Source organism: Dasypus novemcinctus, chromosome 21 (assembly GCF_030445035.2).
Source record: "Dasypus novemcinctus isolate mDasNov1 chromosome 21, mDasNov1.1.hap2, whole genome shotgun sequence".
In the NCBI taxonomy this organism is placed as follows: Eukaryota; Metazoa; Chordata; class Mammalia; order Cingulata; family Dasypodidae; genus Dasypus; species Dasypus novemcinctus.
Window position 1 is genome coordinate 67,293,116 of NC_080693.1, and position 18,422 is coordinate 67,311,537.

The 18,422-nt window shown below is 35.4% G+C and overlaps 1 protein-coding gene across 12 annotated transcripts in view; it reads left to right on the top strand.

The window, feature by feature from the left end:
* TLK2 (tousled like kinase 2) overlaps positions 1–18,422 on the top strand; it is a 140,532-nt gene that overhangs the window by 10,758 nt on the left and 111,352 nt on the right. For 3 of the 12 annotated variants that reach the window (XM_071210725.1, XM_071210726.1, XM_004478537.5), the window contains exon 3: positions 6,830–7,004. The exons of 6 other annotated variants lie outside the window; for them this stretch is intronic. In XM_071210725.1, coding sequence (XP_071066826.1) covers positions 6,999–7,004 — 6 coding nt within the window. In that variant the 5' untranslated portion in view covers positions 6,830–6,998. Of the gene's footprint in view, positions 1–6,829; positions 7,005–17,402; positions 17,615–18,422 lie in introns of those variants that run through there. 3 more of the 12 variants (XM_071210724.1, XM_071210727.1, XM_058284468.2) reach the window with 2 other exon arrangements.

Consider the following 18,422-nt stretch of genomic DNA (forward strand, 5'->3'; position numbering starts at 1 on the left):
TCCATAGGAGCGAGTAAAGTACCTTGTTCTGCTCATTAAGTGTACCCTGAAGACAGCAGTGAGGAAAACAGAGGTGTAGCATTTCTCTAAAAATATTCTCAAAGGAAGGCTCTTTCTGAATCTTAATTAGATGAAGGAGGATAAAGAAAGATTGGTTATTAAATGTGACTTTTGTTGAAGCTTGACCTCCACTCAGCCCAAGAGGCAGCTAGAAATGGCATTTCCTTTTCTTCTAGTTCACATTCTCCAAAAGCCTTAGAAGTCTTAGAAATTCTGTTCATGACGTTTAGTGATATTCTAATTCCAATTTTTTTTTTGAAAATAGTATTATCACTTCAGAAAATTGCAGAACTAAGGCCATCTTATGTTAGTTGGTGGTTTCTTAGCCTTTTATGTTAACCAAAGCATAGGTTAATTTTAGAATAATATTTAGTGAGTATCCAATTTGCCATACTGGCATTTTATTTTAACCAATATTGCCTCAACTATATGTGAAAGGCCTTTAAAGACTGGTAATGTTGTCCACATAAAGATAACAAGGTGCTGGTACCTGATGTAAAGGTTGTGACTCATATGACTGATAATTTTGTTCTACAAAGAGTAAATATGTGACTTTTTAATCACACAAGCTGCTGTCACAATTGGTGTTAATTTAGTTCTGGTTTTGAGCAGGGGTTCTTAACCTTTTTGTTCCACGGTTCCCTTTGCCAGTCAGGTGAAAACCATGGACCCGTTACTAAATCCATACTATACTCTGTATTAATTAATAAATATATTACACCCACACCAACACGTCACCAAAATAATAATGTTTTGGTTGTTTTTTGAAATTTCAATTCAAGCTTATGGACCCCTTGTTAAGAACCCCTGCTCTAGAGGAATACTAAGGATTGATTGTGAAATTAAAATGCAATCTGAAGGGCTAGTTCATCTCAGGAGATGGTTTTCTAGTTCAGGATATCTTCTTTTTAAAGATTTATTTTTTTTATTGCCCCCCGCCCCCCCCCCCCCCCCCCGTGTCAGCTTTCTGTGTTCATTTGCTGTTTGTTCTTCTTTTGTCCTCTTGCATTCTTGCCAGTGGCACTGGGAATCTGTATCTCTTTTTTTGTTGCGTTATCTTGCTGCATCAGCTTTCCTTGTGTGTGGCGCTGCCCCTGGGCGGGCTGCGCTCTTTTTGCGCAGGGCAGCTCTCCTTGAGGGGCGCACAACTTGCACGTGGGGCTCCCCTATGTGGGGGACACCCCTGCGTGGCATGACACTCCTTGCATGCATCAGCACTGCGCATGGGCCAGCTCCACATGGGTCAGGAGGTCCTGGGTTTGAACCCTGGATCTCCTGTGTGGTAGGCAGATGCTCTGTCAGTTGAGCCAAATCCCTTTCCCAGGATATCTTCTTTATACTAATTAACCTTAGCAGTCAGTGTTACTATTCAAATTTAGTAAAGGCAACTAACATCAAACCTAAATCAACTTATCCAGTCTCCATTAAATTAACAATGAGCTAGAACCAAAATATTCCATCAGCTGCTTTTGAAAAGCAATTTGACTTGCTTGTATGGTGATCTAGATTATAAAGGAAAAGGGACTTAAGTTCTATTATTGAGATAATAGTACCCACAATTTTTGGCAGTTAATTTCAACAGACTTTTATTGTGTCTGTACTGTGTCTTTGTGTTACGGGGGACTTTTATTATGTCTGTACTGTGTCTGTGTGTTATGGGGGATTAAAAAAACAATAACAACCAGATGCAATGTAAACTCTTGAGGCACTTACAATCAGCTAGACACAGATGAACATGGGTATGGAGATGTGGAGGTATTCTAAGCCCCAAAGAAGAGAGCATAATTAATTTGTTTGGAGTCAGATGTGTGTATGTAAGGACGAGATATTTTCTGTGTTGCTCAGAAATCAGAACTAAGATCATTGTATAGATTTTGGCTAAATAAAAGGCAACAACCAAGGAAAAATACTTTCTGGTAAAGTATTAAGATGAATAAAGTCACAGAATGATAGTACAGGGTAGCTTGGTTTTGAAGCTTAGCAAAAGAGCTTAGGGTCTAAGTCAAAGTTTCTTTTAAACATTTTTTTTTAAAAGATTTATTTATTTATTTATATCCCTCCCTGCCCCCGCTATTTGCACTCGATGTCTTCTTACTGTCTGCCTACTGTATCCATTTGCTTTGCATTCTTCAGTGTCTGCTTGTCTTCTCTTCTCGTCTTCTCTTTAGGAGGCACTGGGAACCGATCCTGGGACCTTTTGACATGGGAGAGAGGCACTCAATCACTTGAGCCACCTCAGCTTCCTGGTTTGTTGTGTCTCTCACTGTCTCTCCTCTGTCTCTTTTTTGTTGTGCTAGCTTTCTGCACGGGTCAGCTCTCCTTGTGGGCCAGCTCTCTTTCACCAGGAGGCCCCAGAAACTGAACCCGGGACCCTTCATATGGTAGATGGGAGCCCAATCACTTGAGTCACATCCACTTCCCAAAGGTTCTTTTTTAAAGAATTAATTTAATGTTGATTGGGTAATATTTTCACATAGTACAAAATTCAAAAGATTTCACAGTTGTTTAGTGAAATCTCTTTGTCTTTCCTTTTTCCTGTTTACCCTCCTTTGAAACAGCTATTATTAGCAGTCTATCTGCTGTAAGACTATGCATATGCATTTGAATAAATACATATACATATGTATATTCCCCCCCCATTTTTAAAAAATCAAAGACAAGCATATTATGTACACTATTGTGTAGTTTGCTTTTTATGATTAAAACATCTTAAAAGTTTTATATTAGTACATACAGAGCTTCCTTGTTCTTTTTTATTTTTTCAAGGCTGTTTAGTATTCCATGATATGCCTGAACCATAGTTTAAAATTCCTGTTGAAGGACACTGATATGCTTCCAGTGCTGGCTAAATATAAGCAGTGTTAGAGTGAATAACCTCATCATTTCATACATGTTCAAATATGTTTACCGAATAGATTCCAAAAAGTAGAATTGCTGAGTCCAAAAGACATATATGTTTGTAATTTTGGTATATATAGGCATATTCCTCTCAACAGAGATGGTACCAATTTCTATTCTACCCTGAATGAATAAGAACATTTGTTTCCTCATAATCAAGTAATCAAATATGTTAAATGTTAAGGGAGTCCATGGACAGACTTCATAGTTTTTGAACCTTGTAAAATGGTAGGTAAAAATTTGTATGTATGTATAGATGCATGTTTTTCTGGAGGAAGGGTTTACATTTTTCATTATATTCTTTAAAAGTTCTGACTCAAAATGGGTTTAAAAACAATAACAACAACAATAACAACAAAAGCACTGTCTGGAAGTTAGTTGCCCCAAATTATAGCATATTGTTTTATAAGATATTTTTCTTTTACAGAAGGTACTGAAGCAAAAGCTCTGTAAATAATTCTTAAGGACACTGTATGGAGACTAATTCTGTAGGACACTGGACTAAATCTAATTCCCAACCTTTTATTCTTCCTTCCTCCCCTTGGGAGGCCATGTTTTAAACTTTTTTTTTTTCCATGTTCAACTAAATTGATTAAGCAATACAATTTTATTCATCAGAGTTAGAGCAGTGTAAGGTGAGTTTTACTACAAGGAGTTAAAACCCTTTCACCTCTAAAGGACTTGATAAAATGTTAGCTAAAGTCAAGTCACTTCAGCATTTCAAATAGGCTGTGTAGGTTAAAAATATTTCAGAGGTCCCCCCCCCCCCTTATTATCTTTAGGACTTATTGGTGGTCTGAGGAATGAACTTCTATACCAGATAACCTCCATGATCCTTTTGAACTCTAATTCTTCTGGCACTTTTTGGTTAATTTCTTTTAGTTCACATTTTCTGTGTGTGTATAAATAAAATATATTCTGAGGTTTAAACAAAGGCCCACATTAAGTACCTACTACAGGTAAAATTTTCACCATAGCAAACTCCATAGGGCGTTCGTGTGTTGAGATAATGGAATTCATTTATAATATACATGTTATTGGAAGTCACAGTTCCTAGTTTGTAGGTCTTGGAGAGAAAATAGCTCTCTGTAATGAATTACAAAGTTAAAATATTTAACTTATTTAGAAATAGTTGATGATATTATATAAAGCCTTCTCTTTTTACATATTACATATTATTTGATGGCTGGTTTTGAAAGAAGATTTTTCTAGTGATGATTGGGATATTTTATGTGAGGGAAAGTGAGGTTAACTGAACCTATATATGATGTTACATGCTGTTGATCAGCTGTCTATTTCTTAATAGCACTCAAGGAAAAATTTTTGTTTATTTTCTTTTTTATTGTTATCTTTTTTTTAAGATACATAAGTTACACAACATGTTACATTAAAAAATATAAGAGGTTCCTATATACCCCATTCCTCCCACATCAATGACTTCTTTCATTAGTGTGGTATCAAGGAAAAAATTTTAAAAGATGATTGTTAAATTCATTGGACCAGAACCAGATAAAACTTTTTTTGTTGTTGTTCAGAATTATTTGTTTTAGAGAACTTATTTTAACTAGTTCTCTGAAGTTTTATTTCTTTCTGAAATAGAAGCTTAGAACAAAATTTTTATTATGGGCCATCCTTGTGGAACTTTTTTTTTTATTTTTGTGTTGTTTTTTTTCCTTGTAGAACTTTTAATAACCACATTTGCTATAATGGAATTCTGCTTTTACTTTCAAACCTTTTAATCTGTTGAATTTCTAATATCTGATCTATGGTATTCATTTCAAATAATATTCAAATTATTTGACCACACAATATGATAAGTTAAATATGCATACCATTAAAAAACAAAAACAGAACAAAAGAGATAATAACTACTTATCTATTAATGGAGGTAAATGGAATACTTAAAACTTACACAAATACTTTCCTAACAAAGGAAATAAAAGGGGAAAAAGGAAATAAAATGTGATGCATAGGGAAAAAAATAGCAATATGGTAGATTTAAACCCAGCTGTATTGGTAATTATAAGTGGCCTGTACTCCCAACATGTCAGACTAGATCAAAAAGCAAGATCTACAAAAATAAAAATAAAAAAGCAAAATCCAGCTGTATGCTAGCTACAAAAAACTTTACTTTTATTATTGGATTTGTAATTAAAAGCCTTCCTACACTATGAACCATAGTTAGTAGTAATATTTTGATGCTGTTCTTTCATAATCTGTAACAAATTTCTACAACAAGACAGGTGGAGGGGTGATGTATGGGAATTCTGCACATTATGCATGATTGTTTTGTAAGCCTACAACTTTTCTAATAAAATAAAAATAAAAATATATTGTTAAGAAAAAAGCCTTCCTATAAAGCAGGGGTTTTTGTTTTGTTATACGGACACGTTTGCCAGTCAGGTGAAAACCACAGACCCCTTACTAAGTCCACACTATACTGTGTATTATTTAATAAATATATTGCGCCTGCACCAACATGTCCCCACAAGTATATTGTTTTTTTGACTTTTCATTTCAAGCTCATGAACCCCTTGGGGGTTTGTGGACCCCTGGTTACGGAAACCTGCTATAAAGAACTCTAGGTTCACCTTGCTTCATTGATGAAGTCTACCAAATATTTAAGGAAGAAATAATACGAATTTTTTACAAATTTCAGGAAGCATTTATGAGGCAAGCATTACCTTGATATCAAACCAGGCATAAACATTAGGAAAAAAAAAATCTCAATTCTTATGAATATACATGCAAAAATTTTTTACAAAAATTAGCAAATCAAATCTACCAGTATATAAAACGGATAATGCATCAGGATCATTTGGGTTTTATTCTAAGAATACAAGGTTGAATTAACATTAAGAATAATTGTTATTCACATTATTAATAAAGGAGAAAAGCTAAATGATATTGCAATACATGCAGAAAAGCATTTCACAAAGTTCAGCACTCAATGTGTGGTAAAGGTGCTCAACTAATTAGGAATTGAAGGCAACTTCCTCTTATAATAAGAGGCATCTAATGTTTTCCCTCTAAGAGCCAAAGGAAGTCAAGAATATCTGTTCTCACAATTTCTAGTCAGCATGCTCTAGGGGTCCTAGATAGTATAATAAGGCAAGAAAAAGAAATAAGGTTATAGATTGAAAAGTGAAAGTTAAGACTATATTTATTGCTGATGACATGCTTGTGCTCTATAAAAAGTTGTAAGCAATCTATTTAAAAAGCTGCTAGAGTTGAAGTTTAGCTAGGAAACAAAGACAAAAATCAATTGTATTTCTATATACTAGCAATAAACAATTGGTGATTGAAACTTAAAAGCAATATCATCTAATAATATATGAAAAATTATTCAAGAGAAGAACAATGAGAATATTTGTTAGTGTACCTTGTCTTTCCATTTCATTGTACATTGAGGTACAAAAGATTAAAGGACATTCATTTTTTTGGGGGGGCACCTTTATTAATTACTATTAGGTAACAGATTCTCTGCAGTGAAAAAGAAAGATGGTCCCTGCCTTCAAGGAGTTCTAATCTAATAGAGATTGAAAGGAGAAATAGGGTGCTGAGTTTCCAGTTTTGGCATGGTATTTTTGGCTTGAACAAATGGTTCAAAGTCTTTACTTTTCTGCTATGTCCAAAACATTGTGATTTATTGAGTAATCTGGCCTCTCTGCGTGGCAAACTATATTATTATAATATGTGGTTGTCAGTTAGGACTGGTTGACTATTCCATATAGGAGAAAGGAAGTAACTAATCTTCATTGCGCACCAACTGTATTTCAGGCATTGTATTACTCTCTCCCCAATATAGTATTAGTCATTTTAAATCTTTACAATATCCTTAAGGTGGGTGGTTTTTCCTCTTTTATCACAGATGAGAAGACCAGAGCTCATAAAGCTTTAAGTGATTTGCCCAGTTTCATACAGTGGTTCAGTGATTCAATCCCACACCTATCTGACTTTAAACTGTTGGTACCAGCTGTTCTCAATCATTTTTCTATTGGTCACACCCCTGGGCCATCCAATTCTTTCCCACTCAGGAAATGCAAGTAAGTGAGATTACTTTTTATAGCACTAACTTTGAATCTCTTTATTTTATTTTGTTTTAATGGTAAATCACTCATAATCTATAAACCAACTGTCAGTGACAGTTTGATACCCTTCACAGCTGATATGTCAAGACACCAATTGGAAAGCAACTTTTAACACACTAGCTAGATTCCCAGTTTAATTTAACTTTGATTCATGAGCCTGTACATTGAAAATATGTGCTTTAGAGGCATAAATAAACTAGCTAATAGTCTGTACATGAGTTATACCAAATGTACCACTATACTTAATGTTAGCTTAATAATGTAATTTTTATAAGTGGTAGGTGAACAGATGAGATTGCCATTCTGTAGAGGAAAATTTCCCAGTTGTCTTCCCCTAACCAGATAGGTGGAAACTGGAAACAGAGCAAAGGTGTATGCATATGAGATAGTGATTATGTAAACTTAAAAGTTACTATCTTAAACTCTAGCCCTTGATGGAATGTAAAGGGGTATTGGTGATGGCTGGCTGCTGTCTATAGATAGGAAACTGAGACTCCGAGCAGGTGACTTGCTGAAGGTTGTGCCATAGTAAATAAGTGGCAGAACTGGGAAACTAGACTTTTGCCTTCTTTCATTATACCAAGATATTGGGCTTTGCCATGGGAGTTTTGTTACACTGTTTGCTACAGTAGATAGAGGTGGGGTTTGTTTCTCACAGATTAAGTAATGATGTCTTTACAGTGGTAAAGTCAGGAACCTGAACTTAATGCTTATTATTATTATTTTTTAATGGTTATTGAACTGTCTTCAGAGTTGCGTACCCCTTGAGTATTTTAAATCTGGTTTGTGCTGATCCATATAATTTTGTTCTTTAATCATTTCTTCTATGTTGTTTTTACTGTGAATGTGACCCTGGATTTTGTGCAGAAACTCTATTTTCTGTTTCAGTCTATAAAGTAGGTATTGCTTTTAGCATAAGGAAAAAGCTAAAAGCATAAATTATAAGGCTTATTGTGAAATATGTAGTAATCTGAATGGTTAATACTTCTACATTCATTGAAATCATACTCCTTTCCCTTTGGATTGTGTTTTTGTAATTATTAATTTTTAATTATATAAGACATGTATTGCATACTTTTATAATAAGACTTAAAATTGCTCTGAGATGTTTGGTTTGTATCCATTTAGATTTTTAAAATACTGTACTTTTACATGCATATTTACCATAGAAAACATACAGTACTGGGTTTTGAGTTTTTATAAAAATTGTGTCGTACTGTAATTACTGTCCTACAACTAGTTAATTTTTCAATCAGCAAATGATTTTGAGATCTACCATGTATACATTGCTGTTGCTGCCTGTAGACCTAGTTTGTGTCATTGTTCTTTAAATAATCGTCCTGTAAACACCTTTGTAGATCAGTGTTATGTCATTTATTTACATAAATCTTTTTTTTTTAAGATTTATTTATTTATTTTTTTCCCCTTCTCCCCACTCCCCCGCCCCCATTGTCTGTTTTCTGTGTCTATTTGCTGCGTCGTCGTCTTTGTCAGCTTCTGTTGTCAGCGGCACGGGAATCTGTGTCTCTTTTTGTTGTGTCATCTTGTTGTGGCAGCTCTCCATGTGTGCGGCGCCATTCCTGGGCAGGCTGCACTTTCTTTGGCACTGGGCGGCTCTCCTTACGGGGTGCACTCCTTGTGCGTGGGGCTCCCTTACGTGGGGGACACCCCTGCGTGGCACGGCACTCCTCGCGCATCAGCACTGCCCGTGGGCCAGCTCCACATAGGTCAAGGAGGCCTGGGGTTTGAACCGCGGACCTCCCATGTGGGAGGTAGGTGCTCTATCTGTTGAGCCAAGTCGGCTTCCCTAACTTAATCCTTTGCATAGATAATTGGGAGGCTCTGGAGACAGGAATTATGTTTGATACTTCCTGTATCCAGCAAGATGTTATCACCTTGCACTGGATTTAAAAAAAAAAAAGTTTTATGGATATATAATTCACATGCCATATAATTTACCCAATTAAATTGTACAATTCAATGGCTTTTCATATATTCAGAGTTTCAAAATCATCATCACAATCTTAGAGAAAGTTTTCATTTAGAGCATTGGAAGATTTAGAACATGCTACTCATCCAAAAAGAAACACTGTCACGCCAAATCTCCCTGTGTGTCCCAGCCCTAGGCAACCACTAATGTTCTTTTGTCTTTCTAGGTTTGCCTGTTCTGGACATTTCATATAAATGGAACCATACAGTATGTGGTCCTTCTGTATCTGGCTTCTGTCAAATAGCATAATGTTTTTACGGTTAATTCGTGGTATAGCATGTGTCAGTATCTTATATCCTTTTATTGCCAAATAATATTCTCTTTTATATGTATACCACCTTTTATTTATCCATTCAACCCAAACAACATTGGGCTGTTTTCCATTTTTTTGCTATTATGAATAATGCTGCTATAAACATTCATGTGTAAGTTTTTATGTGGACATGTGTTTTCATTTCTTTTCGGTATATGCTTAGGTTTGGAGTTGCTGGATCATATAGGAACTCCATATTTAACCATTTGCCAGACAGTTTTTTCCGAAGTGGCTGCATCATTTTACATTTTTACTAGTGGTGTATGAGGGCTACAATTTCTCCACATCCTTGCTTTTGTCTGTTTATTTTTATTTTTATTATATGCACTGGATTGTAAGTGAAATCTATAGCTCTCTATAGACCAGTTTCCAGGGTAGTGGACAATTAAATGATATATATATATTTTTTGTTGTTAAGCTGGTTGTTCCATGGGAATGGCTATTATTAAATTACATAGTTAGGATTTGGCATGGCTGAAATATTACTAAAAATCATTAATATTGGTTAATAGTTTCTTTCACAGTATACTGTAATTTTTTAAAAAATTAAAATAGAAAGTCACTCATTTAAAATCACCCTACTTTTGGTAAAAATTTAAATTGAAGGCAAAAATGGACTTTTTTTTTAATCTATGCCACCCAAGCATGTTTGCTGCTTCTACTATTAAGAGTTAAGCAAGTTGATTTAGCTGAACATCTGATTTTCTAGATTACCTAGCTTTACTTAGTTATCATAATAAAAGAGCTACCTGATTTGAAGTTATAAGAATTGTATTAAAATCGTTTGTAATAGTGCTGCCAACTTTTACATAAGTAAAACAATTTTTTTCTTTCAAAATAATATTTCTTGAGAGGGGGCATTACTAAAGATGATAAAAGTTAAAGATGTAGAGTGCTCTCTGCTGCATACCCACAGGCTCAATCAAAAGCCCACGTTGGGAACAGTCTGCTCTGGTGTGGAAAGTGGTGCTACTAAAGATTAAAACAATACAAAGTATAGAGAGACTTAATTTTACTTTTACATTAAGTCTAGCCTTTAATGATCTTTTAACCTCAGATAGTTTGAAACCATTGTCAGTTGTGCTTCTTTATACTTAATCAAATCTAATTTCTGTCATTTGCCCTCAGTTCATTTTAAGCTGCCAACTAATTCCAAGGAGAAAATGAAGACTTTAAATGTTTTTAAATGTTGATATTTAAACTTTTGCTGGAGTGAAAGATTAACCTTTGGCCTCTACTTCTAATTTTTCTTAGTTTCTGTGGGCTTCATTTGCAGAGTGTCAACATTTACGTCTTAACCTCAGTTTTTACAGGTTTAAGCTTAACAACAAATTTTTCTCTAGGCTTGTAACTGATGTATTTTTTAAACCCCCAAGAAAGTACATTTTAAGTATATTAGAAAAGTGCTTTACATTGATTTTAGAAATCATACATTTCTAAAAAGAAGGAATTTGACTCTTGTCCATTATTTTTGATCTACCCATTTGGGTTTTTACTTTTAAAAAATCAGTAGCATGAGACAGGGCAAACAGTTAAAAACATTGGCATTGAAAATCAAGCTTTTACTGAGGATGTTAGCTTTATCAGAATTAGTTTAAAAAATCTTATTAGTTTCCTTTTGAGCCTTAGGTGACTCTTTAAGGGACAATTTCCCCTCCTTAGTGACTTAGATAAAAGTAAGCATTTTCCTAAATAATGATTGTATATCAAGTAGAATACTATTTTATTTAGAAAGTAAGATAAATGAAAATACCACATATTTAAACTTAGGCAATGTTGACACAGAAGTGCTTAACACATGAATATGGCTTTACCATTCAATTTAAGGTTTTAGGAAAAAAAATACAAAAGGATGAAAAAAATAAAGATACAAGAGGAAGACTAGGAATTAATAAATACAGAGTTGGAAAATTTGGAAACAAAAGGAAAATGGAAGGCAATAAATTGTATTTATGAAAGATGCTGAAAATCTATAGAAAAACATAGGTGGATACTGTTAGACATGTGATATTAATATGAAAGTTTTGGTGAGGTAGATAATTTCACTCAAAAATAGTAGGAATTCTGGAAGTGAATTTGGCCCAACAGATAGGACGTCCGCCTACCACATGGGAGGTCCAGGGTTCAAACCCAGGACCTCCTGACCCACGCGATGAGCTGGCCCACGTGCAGTGCTGATGTGCGCAAGGAGTGCTGTGCCATACAGGAGTGTCCCCCGCAAAGGGGAGCCCCACGCTCAAGGAGTACACCCGGTAGGGAGAGCCGCCCAGTGCAAAAAAAAAAAAAAGTGCAGCCTGTCCAGGAGTGGTGCCGCATACATGGAGCGCTGATGCAGCAAGATGATACAACAAAACGAGACACAGATTCTGGGTGTCGCTGACAAGAATACAAGCGGACACAGAAGAACACACAGTGAATGGATACAGAGAGCAGACATCTGGGGGTGTGGTGCGGTGGCGGGGAGAGAGAAATAAATTAAAAATAAATAATAAATTGTTTAAAGAAATAGTAGGAATTAATGTTTACCAGATAAGACAGAAATGCCAGAATAGACTCATACACCAAGGAAGAATTGAGATTATCAAACTAATCTCTCCTCCTCTCTCTTGAAGAGTATAGAAACCTACTCCGTAGTTGCTGATTGTCTCTCCTAATGTTAAAGGAGTAGATAATTCTATACGAAAACACAGATGTGTAAAACTAACAAAACCTGACAAACATGAAAAAATAAAGGTATGACCTAATCTCATTTACTAATAAAGGTATTTAAATTCAAATAAAAATACTAGCAAATGGCCACAAGAAATGATTACTTTGGTTTATTTCAAGTAGAATATCAGACAAGTTCATTATTAAAACTTCATTAATATATCTAGAATCAGTATAGCTGACTTGTTAAGACTACATATTTTAGGCCCATATCTCCTTGATGCTGATTTTATCACCTGAGTGACCTTGAGTGAGTTTACTAAACTTCACTTACAGTTTATTATCTGTAAATCAGAGTAGATAGTACCTACCTTGTAAGATTGTTATGAGGATTAAGTCTGCTAATAAGACAGCCTGGCCTGTGTAGCAATTGCTACTTAAGTGTTGATTCATTATTATTACTTTGCAGTAGCAAATAAACGATACATAAATAAGAAAAATTTTTTTTAAAAAACCTTATTTTGAAAAATTATGGGTTCACAGAAAGTTGGAAAAAATACATAGGGGGGTCCTGTGGCCACTTCACCTCACATGAGCATCTTGCATACAGTACTATATAGGATCATAAAAGTACAAATCTAAAACCAAGAAATTGACAATGGTACATTCCACAGAGGTTATTCAGGTTTCACCAGTTATATATGTACTTGTATGCTTGTGGTATGTGTGTGTTCTCCTATGCAATTTGGCCACTTGTGTAGCTTCTTGTAACCACCATTACAATCAAGATGCAGAACTGTTTCAATCATCACAAAGCTCTCTCTTGCTACTCCTTTACATGCATACCCATCTTCTCTCCCTCAAACCCTAACTCTTGACAACAACTGTTTTCTGTCTCTATAATTTAATTATTTAAAAAATGATATTTATAAAATCATACAGTACACAACTTTTTTTTTAAGATTAATTCCCTTGAAAGTCCATCTAAGTTGTTGTATCAGTAGGTTGTTCTTTTTTTTTTATTGAAAGTTTTATTCACACATCCACATCCAAAGTGTACAATCAATGCCTCTTAGTATAATCAGAGATGTGCAGTCATCATCACAATTTTATAACATTTTCATTGCTCTACAAAGAAAAGGTCCATGTCCTTATAACCCCCTATTGTTGGCATTTAGCTTGGTATGGTACCTTTGTTACAATTGATAAAAGAATATTACAATTTTTTTTTTTAAGATTTATTTGTTTATTCCCTTTCTTCCCCCCCTCCATTTTCTGCTCTCTGTCCATTCACTGTGTGGTTCTTCTGTGCCTGCTTGTATTCTCTTCTCATTAGGCAGCTCTGAGAACTGATTCTGGGACCTTCTGGACTGAGAGGTGCCACTTTAGCTCTTTGGTCTGCTGTGTCTCTTATTGTCTTTCCTCTTTGTTTTGTTGCATCATATTGCTGCGCCAGCTCTCTGCATAGACCAGCTCTTGATTTGGGCCAGCTCACCACATGGGCTTGCTTAGCTTTACCAGGAGGCCTTGGGTATCGAACCCTGGACTCCTATGGTAGATGGAGCCCAATCGATTGAGCCACATCTCATTCCCAAGAATATTACAATATTACTGTTAACTATAGTTCATAGTTTGCATTAATTGTATTTTCCCTGTGTACCACTCTATTATTAATATCTTGTAAATAGTGACATACATTCATTATAGTTCATGAAAGAACATATAGTTCATGGAAGTACAGATTCTTGTATCTGTACTATTAACCACAATTATGGTCCACAACAGCGTTCACTATGTTATACAGTCCCATGTTTTATCCTCTAGCTTTCCTTCTAGTGACATACACAACCCAAAACTTTCCCTGTGAATCACAGTCATACCCACAATTCAGTACTGTTACACGCACAATAATGTGCTACCATCGCCTCTGTTTCCAAACATTTACAATCAGCTTTATTAAAAACTTCTGTACAAATTAAGCATCAGCTCCCCCCATTCTCTACCTTCATTGTATCTCCTGGTAACCCGTACTCTAGATTTTAACTCCATGCGTTTTCTTAGGAGTTGTGTTTCATTGTGTGGCTATACCACAGTTTGTTTAACCATTCACCAACTGAAAGACATTTGGGTTGTTTTCAGTTTCGGGCTATTATGAATAGAACTACTATGAACATTTGTGTGGAGGTTTTTCCATGAATAGACCTTTATTTCTCTGGGATAAATGCCCAAGAGTACAATTGCTGGATCATATGGTAAGTGCAGTTTTAGATTTAAAAGAAACTGCCAAACAACTTCCTACAGTATCTGTACACTTTACATTCCTACCAGCAAGGTATGGATGATCTAGGTTCTCTTCATCCTTGTCAGCATTTAGTCTTGTCACTGTTTTATATTTTAGTCATTCTGATAGGTGTGTAATGATATCTCATGCGGTTTATTTTATTTATTTTTCATGTGGTTTAAATGTGCATTTCTTCAATAGCTAACGATGTTAACATCTTTACATGTGCTTATTTTCCATCTTTTATTCTCTTGGTGAAATGTCTCCATATTTTCACCAATTTTCTAATTGAATTGTTTGTTTTCTTACTGTTGAGTTTGATTTCTTTATATGGTCTAATTTCAAGTCTTTTTGTTGAATATTTGCTTTGCAAATATATATATATATATATATTTTTTTTTAAAGATTTTTAATTTATTCTCTCCCCTTCTCATCCCAACCCCCGCCCAGGTTGTCTGCTCTCTGTGTCCATTCGCTGTGTTTTCTTCTGTGACCACTTCTCTTGTTGTCAGCAGCACGGGAATCTGTGTTTCTTTTTGTTGTGTCATTTTGTTGTGTCAGCTCTCCGTGTGGGCGGCGCCATTCCTGGGCAGGCTGTACTTTCTTTCGTGCTGGGCGGCTCTCCTTATGGGGCGCACTCCTTGCACGTTGGGCTCCCCTATGCGGGGGGACACATCAGCGTGGCATGGCAATTCCTTGAGCGCATCAGCGCTGCCCGTTGGCCAGCTGCACATGGGTCAAGGAGACCCGGGGTTTGAACTGTGAACCTCCCATGTGGTAGATGGACGCCCTAACCACTGGACTAATTCCGCTTCCTGTGTTTTGTTTGTTTTTTAATGGTAGGTCATTTGTTGGAAAGAGTTCAGACCCATGATTTTGTAGATGCCCCACGGTGTGGATTATTCTAAATGTTTCCTCTTGATTAGATTCAGATTAAACATTTTTGAAAAGAATATAATATATGTGATTTTTGAAAAGGTTTTATTACAATATGCTTAAAATGTTTATTAAAATGAAGGAATAGAATCCATGAGTTAAGGATAAGTATGATGTGAAAAGAAAACAGGCAGATTTGGAAAGAACCAAACAGAAATTCTAGAAATAAGAAATAGTCACTGAATTTTAAATGGGGGACTAAGTACAGCTCAGAATGAAATTATAAAATGGAAAGCAGACCTGAGGAAATCTTCCAGACAGAGATGAAGAATATAGTACATGAAAGAGAAGTAAAAAGTCATGCACAATAGAATAAGTCCAACATACCTCTAATATGAGTTCCAGAAGGAAAGTATAGAACAGGGGTACTTAACCCTTTTTTGTTCCACAGACCCTTTTGCCAGTCAGGTGAAAACCATGGACCCCTTACTAAGTCCACACACTATGCTTTGTATTGTTTAATAAGTAGTTCATATCCACACCAACACGTCCCCACAAGAATGTCTTGGTTTTTTTTTTTTTTTTTAATTTAAATTCAAGCTTACAGACCTCTTGTTAGGAACCCCTGGTATAGAGAGATTTGGAGAGAAATAATAATGGGGAATTTTCCAGAAATGAAGGTTGATAAGAATCTTCAGATTTAAATAATAGTCTATTAAGCTTTGATCAAAGTAAATAAAAACTAATAACCTTAGATCACAAAGTGAGGTTGGAGAACATAAAGGACAGAGAGAGAAATCTTAAAAGCGTCAGAGAGCAAAGATAAACTATCCACAAAAGACCTACCTTCAAATGGGAAGCATACTTATCATTTACAAGAGATGCTAGAAAACATTGACATAGTCTCTTTAAAGTGCTCAGGAAAATAATTGTTAACTTATGATTCTATGCCCAAGTAAGTCACTTGTGAATGTGTGAATGTGTAATACAACTACTAAAAGACTTGGTACTTAGGGACCCTTATTAGTGAAACAAGGCAAACAAAAAATATTTAAAGAAGCAAGAAGGAAGGTATGAGACTAAAGAAGCAATAGTAAATGAAGGAAAGGTGAACTATATTAGTAAAGCTGAAATATTATAAATCTATGGAAACTATGTAAAATTTTTAAAAATGAATTTTCTTGTGATTAAATTAGTTTCAAACTAATTCCCTGTGAATATAAATTAAATTATTTTTGACTTTATTAGAAAAGTATAAATCTATACATATGAAATATTGGCAAATAATTATTAAAAGAGTACCAATCAAGTGTATAACTTCCATACTGGTAAATGATGACATTAAAGGGATTAAAGAAAAATCATGAGGCCCTTGAAAGGCAGAAAAGGAGGAAAAAGGAAAACAAAAAGCATAGTGAATAAAAAACCCAAAATAAAATTCCTGAAATAAGCCCAAATATGTTTTTAATCACAGAAAACCTAAAAGTATTAAGCTACTTATTAAATTAGCCCCAGATTAGATAGAAAATAAAGGAAATATGTCATTCACCTGAGTCGCACCTAAAGCAAAAGTGTACAGAAAAAAAAATATATGAGCAGATGCTAGTCAAAAGAAAGCTGATGGAGTGATACAGTATCAAACAATATAGAATGTAAGATGCAGAGTGGGTATAGCAGCTCAGTGGTTGAGGGCCTTCGCACGTATGAGGTCCCTAAGTCGGAAAAAAAAAAAAAGATAAGGCAAAAAGCATTAACAGGATTGAATAGTAACCTTATTTAATGATAAAAAGAGAACAACTCACAAAGAAATACTACTTGTGAACTCCTGTGTATTTAGTGTGTAACCTTCAAATATACAAAACAGAAATTGCTGGAATTATAAGGAAAAGACCATTCTACAAATTAGGAATGATGCATACTTCTCTCAGAAACTAAGAGACCAAGTGAGTAAAAATTGTCAGAATTATTTGATTTAAATTACCAAATATATAAGCCTAATTCACTAGATATGTAGACCCTCCCTGCCACTAACAAATAGAGAGTACATATTCTTTTCCAGTATACCTTGAACATTTATAAAAATTGTTACTAGTACCAAACCAAAAAGGAAGTCTTAAATTTTGAATTGATACCATACAGACCATGTTCTCTGGCAGAAATGCAGTTAAATTAGAAATCAGGAATTAAAAGATATTTATAAAAATTTAGGCTGTCTGAATTCCATATGCATTTCCTTTTCACCAGCATGGGACATGACTCCTGGGGATGAGCCTCCCAGGCACTGAGGGATTTTTATCAAGCACCAACTAACAATTCAACTGGAAAAAGACCTTAACCAGAAGTGGAAAGGGTAGAGAAAAATGAGTTCAATTATTAAGAGACTTCAAACTTGGTTGGAAGATCATACTAGAGGTTATGCTTATGCACATCCCAGCAGGATCTCATTGACTGCCAAAGTAAGTATTGCCTCAAATAGCAGGGCTCCTCAGGACTCTGGAGACATCCAGACACTATAGGCAGGGCAGACAGCTCAGGAGTTTGGTGCCCTGCCAGTGGGCCCTATTTGGGAATTTATGCTACCCAGTGTGACAGAGTTGGACTCAGTTGTGATTTCTCTACACATGGCTTTTCTGACCCTTCTTTTTCAATCTTTAGTTAGTACTAGAGTTGATAGGTATATGTCCAAGAGACTTAAATCTTTGGGCTGTCCATGTGCCAGCTGGGTCCTGAATCTCAGCAGAATTGTAATACCTACTCTTCAGTTCATTTGACTCACCCAGGACAGCTAACAAGGAAATGATGATGGACAACAACCATCCTAAGGAACAGAGAGAGTCTACAACTGCAAGCAAGGTAGTCCCATCCATTTGCCCCATGGGATCTAAGCCCCTTCTCAATTAGAGGTGGAGTAGACATCACCATCCCAGAATCCTCAGGACTGGGGAATGAATGATGGACTAAAGTAGACTTTTACTGGTGTTCTACTATAGACTTACTATGATTCTAGCACTGGAAGAACTTTTATCATTGATGTGGAGGCAATGGCCACTGGAGGTTCTGAGGGGAGGGAGAGGGAAAAACAGGAGTGATGGGGGGCATTTTCGGAACTTGGGAATTGTCCTGAATGACATTACAATGACAGATAAAAAGTTGTGCGGAAGAGAGTATAAAGTACAATATAAACTATAATCACTCTTAGTAGCAATGCTCCAAAATGTGTTCATCAATTGTAACAAGTGTATCACTTATGAAGGATGTTGTTAA